Below are 23,523 nucleotides of genomic sequence, written 5' to 3'. Positions count from 1 at the left end.
CACTCAGGCCTGCTACATAACCTGTACTTAATTACACATGTTGTGCTTTTCCCTTCCTGGCTAAAAGGAACTGAGTTACTGCCCTCTGTGGTCAGAGGGCGGTGAGGTTATTTTGGGCCATGAGGGCTGGGGGCAGGGTTAGGTTGGGGCGGTAGCTGAAGTAAGTTTCATGGCTGCAGCTAATTTTTGGTTTTCAAGTCTCATAATCTAATCTCATTGTTAGTTATTTGAAATAACTAAAAACAGATCAGTACTTTTGGAGGGATAGAATTTTTTATTCTTGTTTCCACATTTAAAAAATTACATTGTCTGCGTTTTGAATTAAGTGAATGGGTTGAGAAAGGACACTTTTCTTCTTTTGTATTTTAAAAACGAAACAACTCTACGTCTGTAGAATCACCATGACATAACTGAAAACAATTCTGCCAGAATAAGATAGTGTGGAAAACCTGTAACCATCAGAAAGCAGAACTACTTCTCTGAAATAACAGGTAACCATGGGATGTTATTAGCTATGAGATTCAGCACCAAAGAACTTGGGATATAAGGAGGGAATGTGTGCGTGGCTAATAGATAAGGTAAAAAAAAAAAGTTATTATCAATCCAGAGTAGCAAGTCAACCCACTCAGTCAGCAAACTAAGAGGTCTACCATACGCATTCATTTTAATGAACTTACTCAAATTTCCCCTTTCTTAGAGCATTTTAGAAACCAGACAGAGAGGAAAATGGGCTATTATTATCTTTATCAAATATTTGCAAAGATTATGCAAATGGATGGGAAAGCCTTTCATGGCCAATAGAAATCACAAAGAAATGAATAATTGATTTTGGTAATATTTAGGATTTGAATACAAGTTAGGCCTTGATCTACTTCAAGCTAGTTTATCTCTTTAGTTATGTAGGCCATGCAACAAGTTTTTGGTTCTATTCGTTCTGTTCCATAGTTTTCTTCCTTGCATTCCTCTAGATTTCACATATTCTTGATTTGTTTTACAGAACACTGGTTTTCCTTTAGAATAAGCCAATGTGGATAAGGCAGATCGAAGGGAAATTAACTTTATACCAATAAGAAGTCTTACTTGAATCTCGTAATAAATGTGCAGCTAAGTTGGTTGTAAGGTTTTGGTGTATATTTTCAAGAATTTCACAGCCCATATTGCTCTCAAGCTAGGGTTAAAGTGAAATTGTCCATTAGGATAATGCATAGGATAATATTTGTTCAGGAAAAATTAAGAATACTGAGACTTCATCTATGAGGCATCTTCCCTCAGGCACAGAGTCATCCCATAAATGGGGAAGGGCAGAAAGAGGAGACTTCAAAAATCACAAATATATTCCCACAGCTAATTTTTGGCAAGTCTGGCAATGAGGTCTTTCCATTCTCCTCTCTTTCCTGTGATGTATGTAGGGGTGAGTAGCTGCAGTAGTGATTCTGTCTGTTGCCTAAAGAAGTTCTGACACAAGGTCTCAGTGTTACATATCACGTACATCCCACAGTCATAGCTGTTTTGTTGAGCAGGGGCCATCTCTTCCACGAAGACCAATTTGTCTCCTTTTCTACCTAAGAAAGCCTCCAGTTTCTCTGCTACCTGCTTGGCATGGACTGAATTGCTCCTGCTATGGGAATCATAATGAGAAAAACTCTTTTTATCTTGGAGATAAACCAACAAACTCCAGTGGGTTCCCCCAGCTGCATGGTTGGAGTTATCATTGATGGCTAAAAATATAATTCTCTTGTGGGGGAGGTCCAGAGGCTCGAGGAACATGGCGATCTCTGCTGGATTGCTAGTGCACTTGATGAACTGAGTGACTTCAGGGCTGATGAAGCAGAGATGGTCAGAACAGTCATGAAACTGACTGTTGGCAAAGTACTCAAAGGCAAACCCAATAATATGGTCATTGAGCCAGTTTGGTGGATCCAACAGTGAGACATCTGATTGTCGCAGCAGACTATCCATGTAACTCAAGACCACAGGGTCCATCTTGACTGACCAGGGCTGCTGAGAAATTCTAAAAGCTGAAGAAGAGGCAAAAGACAATATTTACTATTGAATACAATACCTGGCTATAAAATGGGGCTACCCTTATAGGGTTGTGGTAAAGAATAAATATGCAGTTGACCCTCGAACAAAATGGGTTTGAAGGGCACGGATCCACCTACGTGCAGATTTTCTTCTGCTTCTGCCAGCCCAGAGACAGCAAGACCACCCATCTTCTTCCTCAGCTGATGCAACATGAGAGAGACAAGGATGACAACCTTTATGATGATCCACTTCCACTTAATGAACAGTAAATACATTTCCTCTTCCTTAAAATTTTCTTAATATTTTATTTTCTCTAGCTTACTTTATTGTAAAAGTACTGTACATTATATATAAATAAATATGTGTTGAATGTTTTACGTTATTAGTAAGCCTTTTGGTCAACAATAGACTATTAATAGTTTTTAGAGAGTTAAAAGTTACACATGGATTTGTGACTGCACAGGGGATTGGGATGCCTAACCTGGAGGTTGTTCAAGGGCTAACTATAATTGTAAAAAACTTTAGCATATATGCTATATGTAAAAAATTAGAAGAAAAATTATGGAAATTTTCCAGATAGATAGTAAGCATAAATTTTTAATTTCCTTTTTACATGCACAGATTGGTTAAAATTATAGTTATTGTTTTACCAAACACCACAGCACCAATCATATTATTTGGCTCTTTAATGAATATGCATGATAACAGTAACAAATTATTTTCATATTAAAGATGAATTCAAAGAGTCTAAAGAAAAAAGTGCTTGGAAGGCTTAGGTGGGAGGACTGGCTGAGCCCAGGATTTCAAGACCAGCCTGAGCAACAGAGTAAGGCCCTCTCAAACAAAAAAAAGTTCAATTACCAAGCAAAACAGTTTCTATTTCAACATTAATTTTCAAGAAATAAGACAAAATATTGCTTCCTCTTTTCATAATGGAAAGTGACAGTGATTAGGGTTAGAGTTTAAAAAAGGAACAGAACAGAAAATGATGAGAGAAATCAAATGAAATTCATTTCTGAGTCTGCTCAGCTATGAACATGACTGATATAACTTAACCTTTGCCCATTTCCCATCCTTACCTCAAGGGGTATGATACAGGTGATATAATGCTTACAATGTAAATGAGAACTTCTTTGGACGTTGTAAAAAGGAGTACAGCATAGCAATCAGACCTGGGTCTAGCCCTATTTTTACCACTGATTTTCTAATATCATCTTGTCATTTAAATGATTTAGTCCTTCTTTTAGTCATCTGTAAAAAGTGAATCTATCTGCCTCATATACTTCAGAGACTTACAGAGAAGTCTAAATAATTTTACTTGAAGGTATTAGAAAAGTTTTAAAGAGTTGCACAAATAATACTTATGTTATCAATTAAATGATATTGCCAAGATAATAAGAAAATCCAGATACGACTCCAAAGCATTCAAAGTAAATGAGGTTTAGAAACTAATTTACATCCACATTATCTTTTCCAGTAACAGAATGACTGACTAACAGCAGAAGCAAGAAAAATTGCATGAGAAGATTAATATGCTTCTGATCACTCAAAGGAGGGTGCTAAAAAAGACAAAAAGTCTGGGGTGGCACCTGTGGCTCAAGGAGTAGGGTGCCGGCCCCACATACTGGAGGTGGTGGGTTCAAACACAGCCCTGGCCAAAAACTACAACAACAACAAAAAAGACAAGGAGTCTGATGGGTACAGAAGGTGATACCCACATATGACCCTAATAGACTCAACAGAGTTAAAAGAAAGTTAACTGTTGTGCACTCACCTGGCAGCACAACAATATTTTTTAAAATCACACAGCAATTAACTGTCACATGCAGATGGAGAGGAAACAGATTGTTGTGAAAGACAAGGATATCAAAAGTTAATCAATTATGGCCATTAGATTAATTACTTTACCACTTAATTATACTATTAAAACAGTAACATTTTCATGTAATCTAAACTCCACAAAAACCTATATAAAAATAAATCTATCAGCGGTGTGTGGCTCATGCCTGTAATCCTAGCACACTTGGGAGGCAGAGGTGGGAGGATTGCTTGAGCTCAGACCAGCCTGAGCAAGAGTGAGACCCAATTTCTTTTTTTTTTATTTTGGCCAGGGCTAGGTTTGAACCTGCCACCTCTGGCATATGGGACCGGCGCCCTACTCCTTGAGCCACAGGCGCCGCCCGTGAGACCCAATTTCTAAAACTAGCCGGGCGTCATGGTGGTCACCTATAGTCCCAGCTACTCAGGATGCTCAGGCAAGAGGACTGCTTAAGCCCCAGAGTCTAGGGTGGCTGTGAGCTATGACACTACAGCACTCTACCCAAGGGCAACAAAGTGAGACTCTGTCTTAAAAAAAAAAAAAGAAAAAAACCTAAAGGAAGTATCGATGATGGTTTTATGTACATGCAGTATATCATAATCTGAACTACTTCAGAGACAATATAAAGGCTGTTTATGAAGATAATACATGTATAATAAGATAGTATGAATTAAGATTTTCTTCAGAGAAAAGAATAAATAGAGCAGAGACATAAACTGGAGCCTGGAATGAAGTTAATGAGGCATTGAGCACATTTGTTATGGGTGGGCCACAAATTTGGCTCTAAGCTTTCTTGGCAGCTAACCAGAGTTAAGTTAAACATTCACAATGTTCATAAGGTAGAAGCAGAGCAATTGCTCCGGAGAGGTAAAAGAAGTCTTTGTATTAAGGTCAGATAGTTTCTTCTCAAGAGATTTTAATGAAAGAAGACAGTGTATAATAAGGAATAGTCTCACAGTATCTTTATGATAGACGCAATAGTTTCATAAGATTGTTTCCTATGATGATCCTTAATATTTAGCCTGATGGCAAATGGGAAAACAGGAATCTAGTAAAAGCAAGTGGGTAAAGCCTAGGCAATCAGCTTGTTGATCTGACTGCATCTGTAAGAGTGTCAAGCAAGGCTCCCTGGCTACAGTGTTTCTCCCCCATGCCTTCAAGGTATGCTGCATAGTGGTGAGTGTGAGATTGTACAGTTTGACAAATATCTGGAGACCTGTTCTCTATGCTGCCTGCTGAAATCATACTTACACCATAACAGCTAACTCAGCTACGAAGAGGGGAGAAAAGTGCCTAAATAGTCATCTCTCACCCTGGAGAGAGTGATCTCTGCAGGCAAGATTTTCTTCATGAATAGATCGTTTTTATGTTTTATCTGATTTTTAAGATATGCAGCACACAGACAAAAGGTTAATCAAAGCCCTAATTCTATTCCATACAGCATGACTGCAACTATTTAACTTCAAAAATTCGAATGTAAATAGAACTAAACCACCCTTGGCTGAGAAAAAGAACTCTAAAGTTCACGTTCGAAGACTTGAATTTTAGACTCCATTTTGTTATTAATTGCCTGTGTGATCATAAATAAACTACTTAATTTCTTTAAATTTCACTTCCTCTTTTGTAAAGTAAGAATTTTAATACATAATATTTATATAGCATATTCGTTAATATAAAACAAACATAAGTAAAATTTAAAAAATATAACAAAGTATTTCTAGATATCTATTATGCCATCAGGTAATTTATGTCCCAATGACTGATTATTTACTTAATAAATGTTTGAGTATTTCCTATGTGCTGTGGGCTATAAATACAGAATAAGAATGAAACAGTTAATAGTTCCTACCCTGTTTTAGCGTAAGCTAAATTCGTTTAGTCAATAAACACCTTCTAAGGACCAATATTAGGTGCTGCGGGAGATGAAAAGATGTATAGTTCAATGAGGTAAGAAACCCATTCTGAAAAGGGAACAATCACTCTTGGCTAGGAGGGTGAAAAGGAATGAACACACAGATCAGGAACATCTTCAAGGAAAAAGTGGCATAAAAGGTGGCACTTGAAGGGCAGGTAGATTTGGATGCACAAAGAAAGACATTAGTTAAGACAGAGAGGCAAGAAAAGTGCTTTTAAGCACCAAGAGAATCTTGGGTAGCCCAGAGTGGCTAGAAGGAAGTGGGAATAGTAGGAGTTCAGGTGAGTGTTAGAGGAAAAAGATCATTAGAAGCTAAGTGGTAACAGACTGAATTCCAGGTGAAGGAGTATGAACTTTATACTGGAGGAAATGGTTACTAATTTAGGAAGATTAAATTCAATCCTAATACACAGAATTAATTGGTAGGGAGAAAAAATTAAAGGCAGCCATGGGTGGGGAACCTGCAGCCTTCTGATTCATGAGTGTTCTTTTTTTTTTTTTCATGAGTGTTCTTTTTTAAGCACCAAAGCAGGCGAGAAAACCTTCATCTTTCTCTGTCACACCCCTTTTAATAAAAAGATTTGTTCTGTAAACTTTGGATTCAATCAAAATGCTGTACTTAAGGACTTAGAAGGCCACATGTGGCCTTAAGGCTGCAGGTTCCCCTCCCCTGCTAGGGGTTTCAGTTGGGGTGAGTGGGAGGATGAATGATAACATTATTAACAGGGTGGAAGAAAACGAGATGGAAGAGGACCTAGCAAAAGAACCAAGAGCCATCTATTATATAACTATCATAGGAATATTTCCTTTCTATAGTAAGCACTGTGCCTGGCATGTCAGATGTAACAAATGTTTGCCTGATGAGTGAAATATTTTACAAAGGAAGTCAGAAAATATAGATTAGAGAAAAAAGGAGAGATGAGACCCCGAGATTTTTGTATCCTCTGTAACATTTCTATTCTTACTTTAGTTTGTGCTTTATCTCTTTTCCTCTGCTGCTGACTTGGGGGCTGGTAAATAAGACTGGGTGAAGAGCAAGAATGGTGAGTTAACTGGGGAGATGATAACCTTCTCATGGTTCTATTTGTAAAATCCTACAAAACATATTATACTTCTATGTTTTGGTCTGGGGTCTGCCTTTTTCACTTGCTACTTATGTGATCCTGGGCTAGTTATACATCCTCTTTCTGGGCCTCATTTTCTTCATCTGTAAAATAAGACAGTAATAAAAAAAACACAAAGTGGTTATGTGAATTAAAAACATTAGGGAAAACATGTAGCACACTGTCTAGTATATAGCAGGTGCTCTAAAAAAAAAAGTTTGTTTCCTTCCGTTAGCTATACTTGGGATGGTAATAATGGACCCTAATGATTTTTTGAAAATCAAGCATTTGTTTGTCTCTTTACATAAAGCCACAAAGTCATCAATGATAGAACTAGATATGGCAGTGCTCTTTGCTCTTGTGCTTTACCTTGGCATAGGAAGAGTGAATACTAATTTGGAGAAAATTGTTATTTTAACTTGAGGGTGAAGCAATGATGTTAATGTTACTACACACAAACCTATGAATACAGAGTTTAGTCTTCCAATTTCTGTAAGTAAATGAAGGTAATATCAAATTCACAGTGTAGAACACTTCCTAAACAGAGGTTTAAGTTTACTTTTTAAATTATTTTTTATTTTTCTGATTTTTTTTTTTTTTTTGAGACAGTCTCAAGCTGTGGCCCTGGGTAGAGTGCAGTGGCGTCATAGCAACCTCAAACTCTTGGGCTTGAGCGATTCTCTTGCCTCAGCCTCTCAAGTATCTGGGACTACAGGTGCCCACAACAATGCCCGGCTATTTTTTTTGTTGCAGTTGTCGTTGTTTTAGCAGGTCTAGGCTGGGTTCGAACCCACCAGCCTCAGTGTATGTGGCTGGCGCCCTAATCACTGAGCTACGGGGGCCGCCCCCAGAGGTTTAATTTTAATAGAAAATACTGTTTTTTCATATTAATCCTAAAATCATTAAAATACTACTTAACTGTTACAAAAAGCAAAGTAATCAAATAAAAAAGTAATAAAAAAGTAAAGAGAAAATTTATAGTTCAGTAGTAGCCATTCCAATGATTTGTTGATACATAAAGTCAGAAACTGTTGGTTCATTCAGATTGTATATGAAACCAGCACATTGTACCCCTTGATTGCACTAATGTTCACAGGTATGATTTAACAATAAAAAAAAAAAAGAAGTTGCTGGTTCAGGTGGCGCCTGTGGCTCAGTGAGTAGGGCGCCCGCCTCATATACCGAGGATGGCGGTTCAAACCCGGCCCCCCAGCCAAACTGCAACAAAAAAATAGCTGGGCATTGTGGGGGGGCTGCCTGTAGTCCCAGCTACTCAGGAGGCTGAGGCAAGAGAAACGCCTAAGCCCAAGAGTTGGAGGTTGCTGTGAGCTGTGATGCGATGGCATATCTAAGGTGCCAAAGTGAGACTCTGTCTCTAAAAAAAAAAAAAGAAGTTGCAGGCGGTGCCTGTGGCTCAAGGGAGTAGGGCACGGGCCCCATATGCCAGAGGTGGCGGGTTCAAACACAGCCCTGGCCAGAAACTGCAAAAAAAAAAAAAAAAGTTGCTGGTTCAGTAGAAACAACATCAGGTTGGAAGTTGAAGACCTGAGATTCAGTTTGGATCTACAATTGATCACTTGTTTAGAGAAGTCACTTAACCTCTGCTTCATTATCTGTAAACTGAGGGGTTTGGAGCAGATAAATAAAAGCTCTAGTCACAGATGCACATCAGGATCATCTATGGGGATTTTAAGGAATATACATGATCAATATCTGGAGGTAGGGTAGGGGCACCTGTATTTTTAAGATATTTCCAAGCTGGGTGGCGCCTGTGGCTCAGTGAGTAGGGCGCCGGCCCCATATACTGAGGGTGATGGGTTCAAGCCCAGCCCCGGCCAAACTGCAACAAAAAAATAGCCGGGCGTTGTGGCGGGCGCCTGTAGTCCCAGCTGCTCGGGAGGCTGAGGCGAGAGACGCGTAAGCCCAAGAGTTAGAGGTTGTTGTGAGCCGTGTGACGCCACAGCACTCTACCCTCGGGCGGTACAGTGAGACTCTGTCTCTACAAAAAAAAAAAAAAAGATATTTCCAAGCTATTCTATGATTTCCAAGTTTCCTGTAGTTCTACATTCTATGATTCAAAATCTAAGCTCTCATCTTTGCTAATTTTTAAAACCTGCCATTAAATTTTAAAATTCCTGTAAATTCTAGTTTTCTAGTCTAAGGGTTAGCAAACTACAGCCTGCAGGACAAAATTCGGCCTACTGCCTCTTTTCCTAAATAAAGTTTTATTGAAACAAAGTCATGCTTATTTGTTTATGGCTGCTTTTGAGCTTCATGGACAAAGCTGAGCAGCTTATGATGCCTAAAATATTAACTGTTTGTCCTCTTTTCCTAAATAAAGTGAAACAAAGTCATGCTTATCCTGTTTATGGCTGCTTTTGAGCTACAAGGACAAAGCTGAGCAGCTTATGATGCCTAAAATATTAACTGTTTGTCCTCTTAAGAGAAAAACTTTGCCAAGCCCCATTCTAGACCACCATTATGTAAGTTATTGTACATTTCTAAGTTCAATTAAATTTTTTTTTTTTTGCAGAGACATGCGAGTCTCACTTTATGGCTCTTTGTAGAGTGCCGTGCCCTCACACAGCTCACAGTAACCTCCAACTCCTGAGCTTAAGCGATTCTTTTGCTTCAGCCTCCCAAGTAGCTGGGACTACAGGCGCCCGCCACAATGCCTGGCTATTTTTTGGTTGCAGTTTGGCTGGGGCCGGGTTTGAACCCGCCACCCTCGGTATATGGGTCCGGCGCCTTACCGACTGAGCCACAGGCGCCGCCCTAAGTTGAATTAATTTTAAGAGCTTTAAAGTTCTAACAAACCACTGGGGCTATTTCTTAAAATATCTTAAAGGCAATAATTTAACTAGATGTGTTAATTCTATTTCAATATGGATTTTTAATGAATGGACATGCTTAAAACTACTAGTTACAGTGGATTTAAACAAGAATTATTGACTTTATAGATGTATAAGTAATTTTATGAGATCAAAAATATATATTAGGGTCTAAAGTTAGCAAGGATATTATAAGGTATGCAGCAATTATAAGGGAAAATATGTACATTTAATGAAGTAGTAATCTAGGTAAATTTGTTTCCGTGAAAACAATGATTCCAGAATTGTGACCTGTACTCATTTTTCAGTAAGGGTTCCTTAAAAAAAAAAAAGGACAGCCTCATATTGTAATGTTTTTAAAAACATTACAAAGTGCAGCCATTCTGCTCATTTTAAGTGACTGTTATAATAAAAGTTAATAGTTTGTAAATGCAGTTTCTCTTTCCCACCCTTTTGGCTGTTATTTCAAGTTGTACCAAACTGCACATGCTCACAGATATGGTCTGTGCTTCTTTAAATGGATACATGGCTATGTGCCAGCAGGTATCAAAAAGCTGGCAAACAAATATCAAGAGACAAAAATAGGCTTCCTAAAGCTTCAATTTCACCAGCTTTAGGGGAAAAGAGCTAAATGATCGTTGACTTAAAATATTTTAATCAGTAACTTAAAATACTTTATTAACATAAACATGGATACATTATGGCATTAAATGGAAAATCAGCATGAATTTTCAAAATAAAATTTGAGGCAGCACCCATAACTCAGTGGGTAGGGCACCGCCCACATACACCAAGACTGGCAGGTTCGAACCCAGCCCGGGCCAGCTAAAACAAGGACAACTGCCAAAAAAAAAGCAAGGCGTTATGGTGGGCACCTGTAGTCCCAGCTACTTGAGAGGCTGAGGCAAGAGAATCACTTAAGCCCAAGAGATTGAGGTTGCTGTGAGCTGTGACGCCACGGCACTCTACCCAGGGTGACAGCTTGGACTCTGTCCTCCCCACCCCCCCAAATTTGAGATTCCCATAGATCCTATGGATCTATGGCAGGCAATATTCTCTGCTTCATTCAGTCTACTGGCTTAGATACTTCAGCAGTACAGTCTATAGCTACTGTCCATAGCTGATGTGTCTGTAACACAAACTTCTAATTCTTAGGAACCAGATTCCCTAATAATTAATAAAGGCTTATGCTTTAGTACTTAAATGGGTACAGGAGAAAGACATATTAAAGCAAATTTATTCACTTGGTCAAAATTTATTTATTTGTGTCTTATGTGTGGCAATTTTGCCTATAATACTCAGATTGGTAACTGAACCTAGTACTATATAATGAAATATGTGCATCACCCCAGAATTTTTTCTTCATACTTCAACTTCACAATCAATCTATAACATGTCCTGTTGTTTCCACAGCCAAAATATTCTGACTCTGTACGATTGTTTTCATCTTTACTATCACCTAGTCAAACTGATCACTTCTTGCTTCACCTTGCCTTAACAGTTCTCCTTATTTCCACTACTGACCCCTCCAGCAAATTCTCCATACAGCCATCAGAATAATTAAATTTCCTACCTTAGCTTGTAAAACCCTACCATGATATATGGCTCAAGCTAACTTTCCCAATCTCATCTCCTGTTACTGTTCCTCTTGCCCAGCCACATGGACTTTCTTTTTATTCCTCAAAGACATCATGCCTTTTCTATCCTGAGGTTAGTGTATATAGGCGTGCCTAGACCTTCTAGTGGTTGAATCCTTTTGTCAGGGTTGATCTCAGTGTAAATGTCACTCATTCACAGAGGTTTCCCCTGACCAGGTAAAAGTCACTCTCTGTCACTCTAATTCCAATTCCTTGCATGGCACTCATGACCATCTGATAGTTTTTTATTTATTTATTTATTTTTTTTGTAGAGACAGAGTCTCACTGTACCGCCCTCGGGTAGAGTGCCGTGGCGTCACACGGCTCACAGCAACCTCTAACTCTTGGGCTTACGCGATTCTCTTGCCTCAGCCTCCCGAGCAGCTGGGACTACAGGCGCCCGCCACAATGCCCGGCTATTTTTTTGTTGTTGCAGTTTGGCCGGGGCTGGGTTTGAACCCGCCACCCTCGGCATATGGGGCCGGTGCCCTACTCACTGAGCCACAGGCGCCGCCCGACCATCTGATAGTTTTTAAAAAAATCTGTTTATTGGTTAATATTATCTCCCCTACGCTTCTCCAGAACAAGAATGTAAGCTCCATGAAATAGAACAAGGAATCTTGCCTACCTTGTTTACCATTTTAACCCCAGGGTCTAAAACAGTACTTGTCAGGGAGGTACTTGATAAATAGTTATAGAATAACTGAATAAATAATGGAGTATGGATCTCAACCTAATATAAATCAAGTTCTGCAGAGTATTATTCACATTTACAGAGTCTTAGAAGGGGCCTTTACTATTCCTTCTAGTTTAACTTCCTACTCCATGTACGAATTCTTCATTTCTGCTCTTGGGAAAAAGGTGCAGGAGCTTGATTCTACAACAAGCTGTATGGTATTGGAGTGGAAAGAGATATATCAATGGAACAATATATAAACAAATTTATACAGAGACTAGAAATTTTGAACATGATGATGAAGGCATTATAAATCAATGGGAGACTCTGTTCCTATAATATAGTGGTTATTGTGTTTACCCGACAAGTTCGTAGGGGAAATTATAGATTTTTCTCATGGTTTCAGGGTATTCGGCTGACCACTATGTTCTATAGCAGCTGTGTCCAATAGGACTTCTTGTGGTGGAAATATTCTTTACTTGTACTGTTAAATATAGTAACCCCTAGCTATATGTGGCTATCGAATACTTGAAATGTCAGTGTGAATGAGGAACTGAGTATTTAATTATATTTAATTTTAATTCAAATTCAAATTTAAATACCACATGTGGCTAGTATGTTGGACAGCTTAGTTCCATAGGCTTTCCCAGGTATGTCTTGAAATAAAAAAAAAAAAGGATCACGTAATTAAATAAGTTAGGGAAATACTAACTCCCAAAAGTCCTTATTAGAGATTCGTAATGTATACAAGTACATAAAAAAGCTAGAAAAAGGTTGGCAATAAAAATTTAATTTAATTTTTTTGGTCTGATGTTTTCCCAGACTTGTTTGACCATGAAGAAACCCTTTTAAATTTTTGAACAACATCTATTAACACCTTATTGTCTGTGTAGTGAAATGTGGTATATGCTTGCTGGATTTTTAAATAAATGACATTGGCATAATTTGTTAATCATTTCATTAAAAAAAGGTTAGAGACCTATGTCATACATACATCAATTATATGTTAGAAAGAAAGAATGTAAATGTTAAAAGGTAGAAGCACATGAAATACACTTATATGACTGGTCAACGAACACATTAAAAGACACTGAACACCTTACCAATAATCAAAGAAATGCAAATTAAAATAAGATTTCATGGGCGGCGCCTGTGGCTCAGTGAGTAGGGCACCAGCCCCATATGCCGAGGGTGGCGGGTTCAAACCCAGCCCCGGCCAAACTGCAACCAAAAAATAGCCGGGCGTTGTGGCAGGCGCCTGTAGTCCCAGCTGCTCGGGAGGCTGAGGCAAGAGAATCGCGTAAGCCCAAGAGTTAAGAGGTTGCTGTGAGCTGTGTGACGCCACGGCATTCTACCAGAGGGCGGTACAGTGAGACTCTGTCTCTACAAAAAAAAAAAAATAATAAGATTTCATTTTTCACCGAAGTAGCAAAGATGAAGAAAACATAATAATCAACACTACTGAGATACTATGGGAAAATGAGCACTCTCATTTTGACAGGAGCATAATAAATAAATGCAATATATAAATAAATATAATAAATAAATGTAAGCTTTTGAAGGGTCATTTGCCATTATATTTTCATTTTTAAGAAATGTACATATATAGGGATTATACTTTCAGAAATCTGTCTTAAGGGAACATTAAGAATGTGCAAGAATTTAACAACATGGTCACCACAGCAATATTTGTAAAAGAAAAATTGCAAATAACCCGGAGTTCAAAAGACAGGTAAATTATAGTGTTTCCACATAATGAAATTGTTTTAAGCCTTAAATATAGCATTGAATATATACATTTATTGATATAGAAAAATGTTCATGATATGCTTTGGAAAGGACAATTACATAAAAGTTTGTATATGACAAAAATATACACAAAATTAATCAAGAATGATATCCATGGAAAGTTTAAATATATTTTTCTTTAAAAAGTAGGATTAATACTTATTTTGATTAATACATTTTTGCTTTTTTCTTTCTTTCTACCTTTTTGTATTTTCTGCTTTAATTTTTCCCCCTTTCTTTTTATAGTGAGCATATAACCAGTATATACAGTGATTTCCATTTGGGGGGAAAAAAAGATATACCACCTCTCACTCTTACACTGACCTAAAATAGGTCTATTTCTTGAACTTCAGAGTCTTACTTTTGTCCTCTGGAAAAAACAAAATAAGTCTAATCTCTTTTCCATAAACCTTCAATCAATCATGCATATTTAAAAATAATGTGTTGTTTACTAAAATTGTAAGATTATGTTCAACTTCTAAGGTATGATTACATTTGCACTTTCACAGGAAGAATCACATCCAAGACCAAATGTGCTTTTTTCTATGGTAGCATAAGCAGAAATATTTTCAGGAAGGAAGTTCAAGGCTTTTTTTTTTTGGGGGGAGGGGGGTTTCAATTCCCCCCAATTACACATTTCCTTTCAATGCTAAGGTTAAACCATCCAGAGATTTGTATAACAAGGCATGTAAAAATTACCATCAAGATTTATATAACCCTCTTGAGCGGAAAGATTAGATTTTACTCGTGCCTGTATCTTCAGTGCCTGACAAACTTAACTTTTTTTTTTTTTTTGCAGTTTTTGGCCAGGGCCTGGGTTTGAACCCACCTCCTCTGGCATATGGGGCCGGCACCCTACTCCTTGAGCCACAGGTGCCGCCCCATTGACAAACTTAAGTTTTAAAAAAAAAAAAATTTTCCTTGAGGAAATTACAGAGGTGAAATATATTTTTAAAAACTCATAAAGACAGAAAATTGTTAAGCATATAAAACACTATCGATTTTATACATAATTTTATATTTAAACAATATTCCTCTAACATCACTATTTCACAAATAGAAGATGTCAGGTTTCAAAGTAAAAAATCCACTTGATGTGATAATATCACTTGGTAACTCCACTGTCAAAAATCCCAGTTGGGGCACAGTGCTTGTAGCACAGTGGTTACAGCAAGAATGAAAATGTTAAAAGGTAGAAGCACATGAAATACACTTATATGACTGGTCAACGAACATATTAAAAGACACTGAACACGGGCGGCACCTGTGGCTCAGTGAGTAGGGTGCCGGCCCCATATACCAAGGGTGGTGGGTTCAAACCCAGCCCTGACCAAACTGCAGCAAAAATAAATAAATAAGCAAATAAAATAATTTGAATGGGGTGGCGATTTGGACTAAATTGGAGGTTCTCAAGTTTTTAAAAAAAAAAAAAAAAGACACTGAACACTTTAAAATTTCACGGCACCAGCCACCTACATCAAGGGTGGTGGGTTGGAACCTGGCCTGGGCCAGCTAACCAACAATGACAAACTGCAACAAAAAATAGCTGGGTGTTGTGGAGGGCGCCTGTAGTCCCAGCTACTTAGGAGGCTGAGGTGAGAGAATCGCTTAAGCCCAAGAGTTTGAGGTTGCTGTGAGCTGTGATGGCACAGCATTCTACAGAGGGCGACACAGTGAGACTCTGTCTCATAAAAAAAAAAAATCCCACTTGGTTCTGTCTTGGGAAGGGAGATAGAAAAAAATCCTAAAATATCACCTAGACTAACATCAAAGCTCTCCATTTACTACTCTGTAACTAGGCACAGCTACGAATGTCATTGATCATGAAAAGAACTTTATTCTCACTCTATATCCTTTCTTCCTCAAATGTTCCATCTATAATTGTGTCGCTATACTGTAAACTTGGTGTATTCCAAGTTTTTCTTATACATTGTTTTGCTTGAAATTTTCTGTAAAACATTTTCTGTTCTCCCCTGGATTGGATAGTCTGGTACTGACTTGTTTCAAAGGAGATGGGTTACCTATTCTGATGGTTTTACAGGCATCAAGTCAATATAGGCTAGTTACACTGAAGAAGGTGGCAGTTGGTCTGAGGCCAACCCTGAGTGGTGTCCTCTCAGGGAATCTGGTTCTGGAAGTTAACTAAAAATTATTCATTTGGATTAGTAATACTCGAACCCCAAATTCAAATTTTTTGGTTATGTTTAAAAAGCACATGACTTGGGAACTGAATGGGATTTGAACATGAAGTTCAGGTATGTCAATTTCTAAGGTGATGGGTTACTTGGGCCTTGAGAATTTTCCTTTTTGTTTGCTAATATTGTTATATTCAACCCAGAGATTTAAGAGGTTGGCAAAGAGGAAAGAGATTGGATCTTTAAAAAATCAGAAATGTAAGACTCCTAAGTATAAACAGAATTTGAGGAAGCCCCCTTTGAGGGGGTTTCAATTTCCCCCAATTAAACATCTGTTGTAGGGGCACTGATTTATTAGAAGTACCAATAATATGTATCATTTCTAATACAAGAGGCTGTGTTAGCCTCTTGACCACATAAAATGCTAATTGATTCCCACACTGGGGTGTATGTCCCTGGTTAAAGGTATGTAAATTACTCCAATCTATGTTTTTTTTTGAGACAGAGTTTCACTTTATTGCCCTGTAGAGTTCTGTAGTGTCACAGCTCACAGCAACCTCAAACTCTTGGGCTCCAGCGATTCTCTTGCCTCAGCCTCCCAAGTAGCTGGGACTATAGGTGCCCTCCACAACGCCTACCTATTTTTAGAGGCAGGGTCTCGCTCTTGCTCAGGCTGGTCTCAAACCTGTGAGCTCTCCCTGCCTCAGCCTCCCAGAGTTCTGGGATTATAGGTGTGAGCTACTGGACCCAGCCTCAATCTGTATTTCTCTAGACTGGCGAGCACACCGGGGAAATAATTTAGTATACTCTTGAGAGATCACTTTGAAGATTTATTTTTTAAAACATTTAATTATGGGTCTAATGTGTTCATTCCATCTTCTTTTGATAATCTAACCTACACATTATTCTAGATTCTTTTTCTTCTTCTTTTGGTAGAGACAGAGTCTCACTTTATGGCCCTCGGTAGAGTGCCGTGGCCTCACACAGCTCACAGCAACCTCCAGCTCCTGGGCTTAAGCGATTCTCTTGCCTCAGCCTCCCGAGTAGCTGGGACTACAGGCGCCTGCCACAGGACCTGGCTATTTTTTTGTTGCAGTTTGGCCAGGGCTGGGTTAGAACCCTCCACCCTCGGCATATGGGGCCGGCACCCTACTCACTGAGCCACAGGCGTCGCCCTCTAGATTATTTTTCAAACAACTGTAATCACATTATTCTACTATAAATTTTTTTTTTTTTTGCAGTTTTTGGCCAGGGCTGGTGCCCTACTCCTTTGAGCCACAGGCACCGCCCTCTACTATAAAATTTTTAACAGCTCTCCAATGTCTATCAAATTAAGTACAAATTATAGCCTGGTATTTAATGATTTCCACAAAAATAGCTCCAACCTACTCCCCTGGTTTATATTTTAGTATTCATCCCCCATACATATATATTCACAAGCTCATTCCTTCTGTAGGCTCTGGTTTTTAGGCAATAGGGGGTTAGTATTAGTTGCTGCCACAGAGGTAAATGAGGAGCAGAAGGAAATAGCCAACTCTCCAACCCAACAGAGATGTTGGGAATTGAACACTGCTTTATGATCTTTCTGAAATGCAGATTTGATGTAATGTTCTTGCTTAAAACCATTACACTGGTGTATTTTAAAACCTGGAATCCAATGAGGATAAGTAACTCTGAGGAGGAAAAAGAAAGAAAAAAAAGAAAAAACCTGGAATCCATAGACTAGCATATAGCTAATTTCAGGGTTCCATGAACTTGGACTGGGAAAAAAGTTTTCACCTGTATTTTCAATAATCTGTAGCTGAAATTTAGTAGGTTCTTCAATAAATGTAGTCAATGGCTCGGTGCCCGTAGCACAGTGGTTACAGCGCTGGTCACATGCACCAAGGCTGGTGGGTTTGAACCTGGCCTGGGCCTGCTAACCAACAATGACAACTACAATAAGAAAATAGCCAGGAATTGTGGCGGGTGCCTGTAGTCCCAGCTACTCGGGAGGCTGAGACAAGAGAATTGCCTAAGCCCAAGGATTTGGAGGTTGCTGTGAGCTGTGTGATGCCACGGCACTCTACCGAGGGCGATAAGGTGAGACTCTGTCTCTACAAAAAAAAAAAAAAAAAAGAAATCTGATAGGCACATAACATTAAATTTGCTGCAGGAATGTAATTTATAGTCACCACTAACTTTTTTTTCTTTTTTTAGAGACAGGGTCTCTTTCTTTTGCCTAGGATGGAATCCAGCGGTGCGATCATAGTTCACTGTAGTGTCCAACTCTTGGGCTCAACCAATCCTTCCATTTCAGCTTCCTGAGTAGCTGGGAGTACAGGTGCACATCATTTTTTGTAGAGATAGGGTGTTGCTATGTTGCCCTGACTAGTCTCGAACTCCTAGACTCAATCAAGTCATCCTCCTGCGGCCTCCCAAAGTGCTGTGATTATATGCATGAGCCACTGTGCCCAGCTTTTATCACTACTTTGAAATTACAAAATTAGAGGTGCTACCAGATGTTATTTAATGCATATAAAGGGATTGTTCATATGTTAAGTATATCATATGTTTTAATATTCCCCAAACTTTCAAAATTATTGATTTCCTTTATATTACTATATAATTTATTTTATACAACTAAACATTTTTATCAGATCAGGACCATAAGGCACACTGCCAAAGAGGTCCATGATATAAAAGAAGAACTTTTGCTATTTATACTTACTAATTGCTTATAATATGTAAGCTCTCTCAGGGAGCTAAACTCTTTAGCATAGAATTCAAGGTTCCTCATAAACTGTTCACACCCACTTTATCATCTTCATCTCCACCCCACCCTTACTCTCCATGTTATGCTCTAGCCATACCAGACAACAGTAACTCTCTCTTATCTGGAAGCAGATAGACAGGTTTTTGGATTAACTCTAGTTAATAGCAGCCATGCACTGTCTTGGGCTTTACCTTTTAGGTCGCCTTTCTGTCTGCCAAATGAAATCTTTGTTTAAAAGTCTGTTTTCCCTAACTTTTTGATCTGAACAGGGCTGTATTTTAAACATCTGTATATCTCATTTTTAACCTCAATTATTATTATTATTGTTATTTTTTGTGCAGTTTTTGGCCGGGGCCGGGTTTGAACCCACCACCTCTGGTATATGAGGCTGGCACCCTACTCCTTGAGCCACAGGTGCCTCCCCTCTAACCTCAATTACTGATGAAATGGGTAATAGAAGACAGATTCTAAATTGGCAAGACTATATGTATAGTCATCTCTTGGGGAGTGGATGTTGGTCCTTGAATCTCATAAACTGATTTAGCTTGAATGCTAAGGCTGGAGACACAGCTGATAAACCTTGGATAGAAGGGAAAGGGAGAGGAAAGAACAGTACCAGGTGGACCTAATTAAGGGTGAAGGATGGAATAGTTGTGAAGGGAAAGGCAGGAATGGCTAACTTCTTCCATTTCCCAAAGCAGTTATTCAAAACTTACCACTCTGCTCAAGCTTCATTCCACCCCTAACTTTCTATCTCTGTCATCAAATGACCTCTATGTTAATGTTACAGAGTCAACACCCTCAACTTCTTGCCCTTCTTTACTTCCCAGCTTTTCTTCTCTGTTCAGTGGAACTCAGTACTCAGCTTTAGAAATCACCTCAGCTTTAGAATGGCCTGCCGAGCTTTAAAATACTGATGCCTGGCACTACCCAGAATTTAATTGGCCTAGGGTGGGGTAAGATATTGATTTTATTAAAAAAGGAGGAAAAAAAGTTTTCCAGGTGACTCTAACGTGCACAGGAGGTTTACTTCCGTTAGTGCTCTTGATCTTACAGAATGATCCTCATCCTTATAGAACCTCCTCACCCTCATTCTAGAATAGTACACTTCTCCGTTCCATGGTCCACTTTTTTTTGGTGAGACAGGGTGTCATCCCTCTGTCGCCCAGGTTGGAGTGCAGTGGCATGATCACAGCTCACTGAAACTTCCAACTCCCAGGCTCAAAATAAATCCTCAGCCTCTGGAGTAGATGGCCTAGGGCACACACTACCATGTCTGGCTACTTAAATTTTCTTTGTTTTTTTTTGGTAGAGACTGGGTCTCGCTAGGTTACCTAGGCTGGTCTTGAACTCCGGGATCAAGTAATTCTCCCGCCTCAGCATCCCAAATGCTTATATGAGTCTTTTACCTTCAAACAAAACTTTTTTAGGGCCCGCATTCTAGTTCCTCATTTCTACCACATTGTATAGTGATTCCTCTTTAAAGGAAAATAGACACTAGTATGGTAGTCCACCAGGTTTATTCTACTCTTAACTTCTTACCCTTCCAGACCAATGCCGTCATATGCTTTTGCACCCACCATTCTCTCTCGTTCTACGTCCTTTCCCATTTCTTTGACCAGGCACTGCTCACTAGTGTTTACAAAGTCCTTTCCGAGTGACCCAAATGTCACCTTGGAAAGGGTTTCCTCAAGTTCATCTACACAATCTGGGGCCCCTCCGTGCGCAGGGAGCATCTTGTGCTTTCCCCCCTCCCATTAATAATTTACTGTTGCTACCACTGCGGATTCTCTCATCGTCTCCTGCGTAACAGAATTTCAAAAAGCTGAGACTATTTCATTCGCCTCTGACATTCTGGAATCTCAGGCATGGAAACCACTCAGTGAAAAGTCTAAGGAATGAATGGAAACAAAGACTTGGAAGCGGAGGTCGGGGGCGGTGACACAAGAAGGCGGGGGAGGAAGGGGCATGTGCGCGTGGAAAGGGGCGGGGGCTGTGAGGGGCGGCGCTGATAATCCAGCGCCAGAGTGAGGAGGGGGCACGATACGCCTGTCTGCGTGGGCGGGAAAGCCATCCGCAGCAGGGACAAACTGAGACAAATCAACCAAAGTGTGGAGGCGGCTTCTTACCTGCCTCAGGCCTCACCACCACAACCAGCCTTCAAGCACCTCGGTATTGGCCGGAAAGCGAGAGTTACGGTCGCAAACCCAGAGTTATCTTCCCCAACCTTGCGACATTGCTCTCCAGGAGAGGGAGAATCTAAGGGTTAGTGCTCAGCTCTGCCGTAAGGTGAGGAAGGAAAGCTTGGGCGGGGCCCCCCGGAACGTAGCAATGGGGCGTATCCGCGCAAGCGCAAGCTGCACTCTCCAGCGTCGTCACGTGCGGGGGCGGGGCAGGGCGGGGCTGGCCGGTGCAGGCAGTAGGGGGCGTGGGAGGTAAGTGCGCGCGCGCCTGCTCTCCTGCAGCCGAGGAGTCGCGCGGGGCGGGGCCGCGTGCGCAAGGCCGGGGGCGCGCGGGCCGAAGCGGACTTAGGGACGCCACGGCGGTTTGCGGTGGCTGTTGCGAGTACAGTGCAGTCAGGACCTTGAGAGGCGGCGGACGCGGAGGCAATCGCTGCACCCACTGAGGCGGCCACCGTGGTCGAGGCGGCGGTCCAACGCGTGCTCTTTAGGCGGGGTCCGGCGGGGGATGTGCCTGCCCAGGCCGGGCGGAGTCTCTCTGACAGGGCGGGGGATGCGCAGCGGCCGCTTGCCCGGACCCTGAGGCGGCTGGGCCCATCGTCCTGGAACCGTCTGACCCTCCGTGGCTTGGGCCTCTGTCCACCGGCCTGACCGTGGGGCTGAGGGTGGGAGGCAGCTTCCGCTGTCGAGGAGGGGGCTGTGGCGGCCACCGCGGCGGAGCCCGAGGTAAGACCCGCCCAAGCGCCCAGCGGCCCTCCAGCCAGTTCTGGCCCACGTCTCAGTCTTCGCTTTTTGGCTCTCGTAGGGCCGCCCCGCCCCGCCCCAGCGGAGACGCCCAGCGAGCGGGTCTGCGCGAGCCTCCCTAAGCGCCCGGTCGCTGCCGGGGATCCCCAGCAGACCCCACCCCTTGTATGTTCCATTGGCCAGACACCATTCTGGTCCTCCAGTTCTCCGGCGCTTATATCACGGTCCCCCTCGCTCCCGCCAGACCCAAGTAGAACCCCTTGACTCTCTCAGGACTCTCAGTGGAGCCTCCAGACCTCTTTATATCCTCCTCGGAGCTGACCTGATCACCGGTCCTGAGACAAAAGTCTCGGCCGCCCACCTATCCCATTGAATCCCCCGGCTACAGGGCAGATCCGTCGCTGCCCACCGCCCTTCCCTTCTTAGTAGACCCCCTTTCCCAGCTCGCTCGCCGCCAAGACTCCTAGCTCTTCTCTACCCATCACGCCTTTCAGATGGCTTGTGTCACGATGTTCTTATCTCCCGGTGGTCTGTTGTCAGCCCCTCTAGACACCATCACAGACTTTGGCCTCTTCCCAACCCCCCACTGCAGCCTCTCTCGCAGACCTTTCCTCAAGCAAACCTTGTTATCTTTCTCCCCAGTCGTGGTCCTTTCTTTGGTTGTAAAGGCTTTGGCATGAAATCTTGAGGGGATGTTTGCTTAGCCTAGTGTATTCCCGCCCTTGTGGCTTAAAAGAACCTACTGAGACCCATGTTTGGAGGGTTTGGGTTATACACACACAGAAGGAAAGGGAAGGGTCTGGATGCATAGGGCAGGGTGTGTATTTGTGCCATTATAAGGTCATACAGCCTACTCATCTTTTCTAGAACGTCTAAGGTAGTCCAGATCTGACATCTTAGGGGCCTCTGTAAGGATAAAATCATATTACATTAATGAATACAACTGTCTTCTTGTAGTATTGTTTACTTCAACTCCTTATTGTGCAGATGCTAGGGAACTCTTTGGATTTGTTATTTTTGAACGTTTTTGCTAGAAAAATAAAATTTGTAACTTTCCTTAATTCCCGAAGATTTGAATGTCAATTTAATAATAAATTTCTACCACTTGCTTCTCTGAGGAGAAAGTACAAAAATCATGCTGTGTTCACGGATGTCATTACCAACAGCTTTCTCAATAGTAGTAAAATGTTGAATGAAATTTTTGTTGAACTCTTGAGCTGTCAAGAAAAATGTAAAGCTACATTAAATGATTAGTACATAGTGTTAATGTTGGTATAGAGATGAAGTATAAAGAGGTTTTTGTAGTTAGTACTTTAAAAATTTTTATTTTGTGTGTAACAGGAGGAAGAAATCATATTAAAATTATAGGTAATAACTAGATATAGTATAAAAATCAAAAGATTCAGAAGACTAATGTAAAAGGTTTTGTTTCTCTTTTCTTCTCCAGCCATCCATTTTCCCTCTTTTTAGAGGCTTCAGGTGTATACTTTCTGTGATATTTCCAGCATATAGAAACCTATGCATTTCTATTCTTAAGACATCATACACATGGTTGCATAGTATACACCCATTTATAGCTTGTTTTTTTCATTTAACAATACTAAATCCTAGAGATCCTGCAGTAACAATACATGTGGAAGTGCTTCGTTTACTGGCTGGATAGTGTCCTATTTTGGTAGACTTGAGGTTTCAGTCTTTGGCTTTTACAAACAATGCTGTATGCTTTTCTTTTAAATATACCAGCTGCTATATGTATATTTAAATAGTTGTCATTTGAAAAAAATGTCTGAATTCTTAGGTTTTGAACCTACAAAAAGTAAATTTCTCATTGAACCTCATTGAACCTTTGAGCTTCCATGGTGTGACTAGCTTTGATGATGATTGTAATATTTATCAGATAAATTATTGAAGGATT

The 23,523-nt window shown here is 40.5% G+C and overlaps 2 protein-coding genes across 9 annotated transcripts in view; one reads left to right on the top strand and one right to left on the bottom strand.

Moving 5' to 3' along the window:
- Positions 1-262: 262 nt before the first annotated feature.
- On the bottom strand, positions 263-21,347 carry SENP8 (SUMO peptidase family member, NEDD8 specific). 2 transcript variants are annotated; one of them, XM_053594285.1, is made up of 2 exons: positions 21,268-21,347; positions 263-2,018 (listed from the first exon to the last, which is right to left on the bottom strand). In XM_053594285.1, the coding sequence occupies exon 2, from the start codon at positions 1,981-1,983 to the stop codon at positions 1,345-1,347; it is 639 nt and encodes a 212-aa protein (XP_053450260.1). In that variant the 5' UTR covers positions 1,984-2,018; positions 21,268-21,347; the 3' UTR covers positions 263-1,344. The 2 variants fall into 2 exon arrangements, with proteins under 2 accessions (XP_053450260.1, XP_053450261.1); XM_053594286.1 differs by lacking the exon at positions 21,268-21,347 and adding an exon at positions 20,814-20,998.
- The window catches only part of MYO9A (myosin IXA), a 257,885-nt gene continuing 255,563 nt past the window's right edge, over positions 21,202-23,523 (top strand). For 5 of the 7 annotated variants that reach the window (XM_053594283.1, XM_053594282.1, XM_053594281.1 and 2 more), the window contains exon 1: positions 21,202-21,590. The gene's annotated coding sequence lies outside the window, so the exon portion shown is untranslated. The remainder of the gene's footprint in view (positions 21,591-23,523) is intronic. The other 2 variants (XM_053594284.1, XM_053594278.1) reach the window with 2 other exon arrangements.

The sequence above is a fragment of the Nycticebus coucang genome, chromosome 6 (genome assembly GCF_027406575.1).
Source record: "Nycticebus coucang isolate mNycCou1 chromosome 6, mNycCou1.pri, whole genome shotgun sequence".
Lineage (NCBI taxonomy): Eukaryota > Metazoa > Chordata > Mammalia > Primates > Lorisidae > Nycticebus > Nycticebus coucang.
Note: the sequence above shows the minus strand (reverse complement) of the source record. Positions and strands in the feature narration are given on the sequence as shown.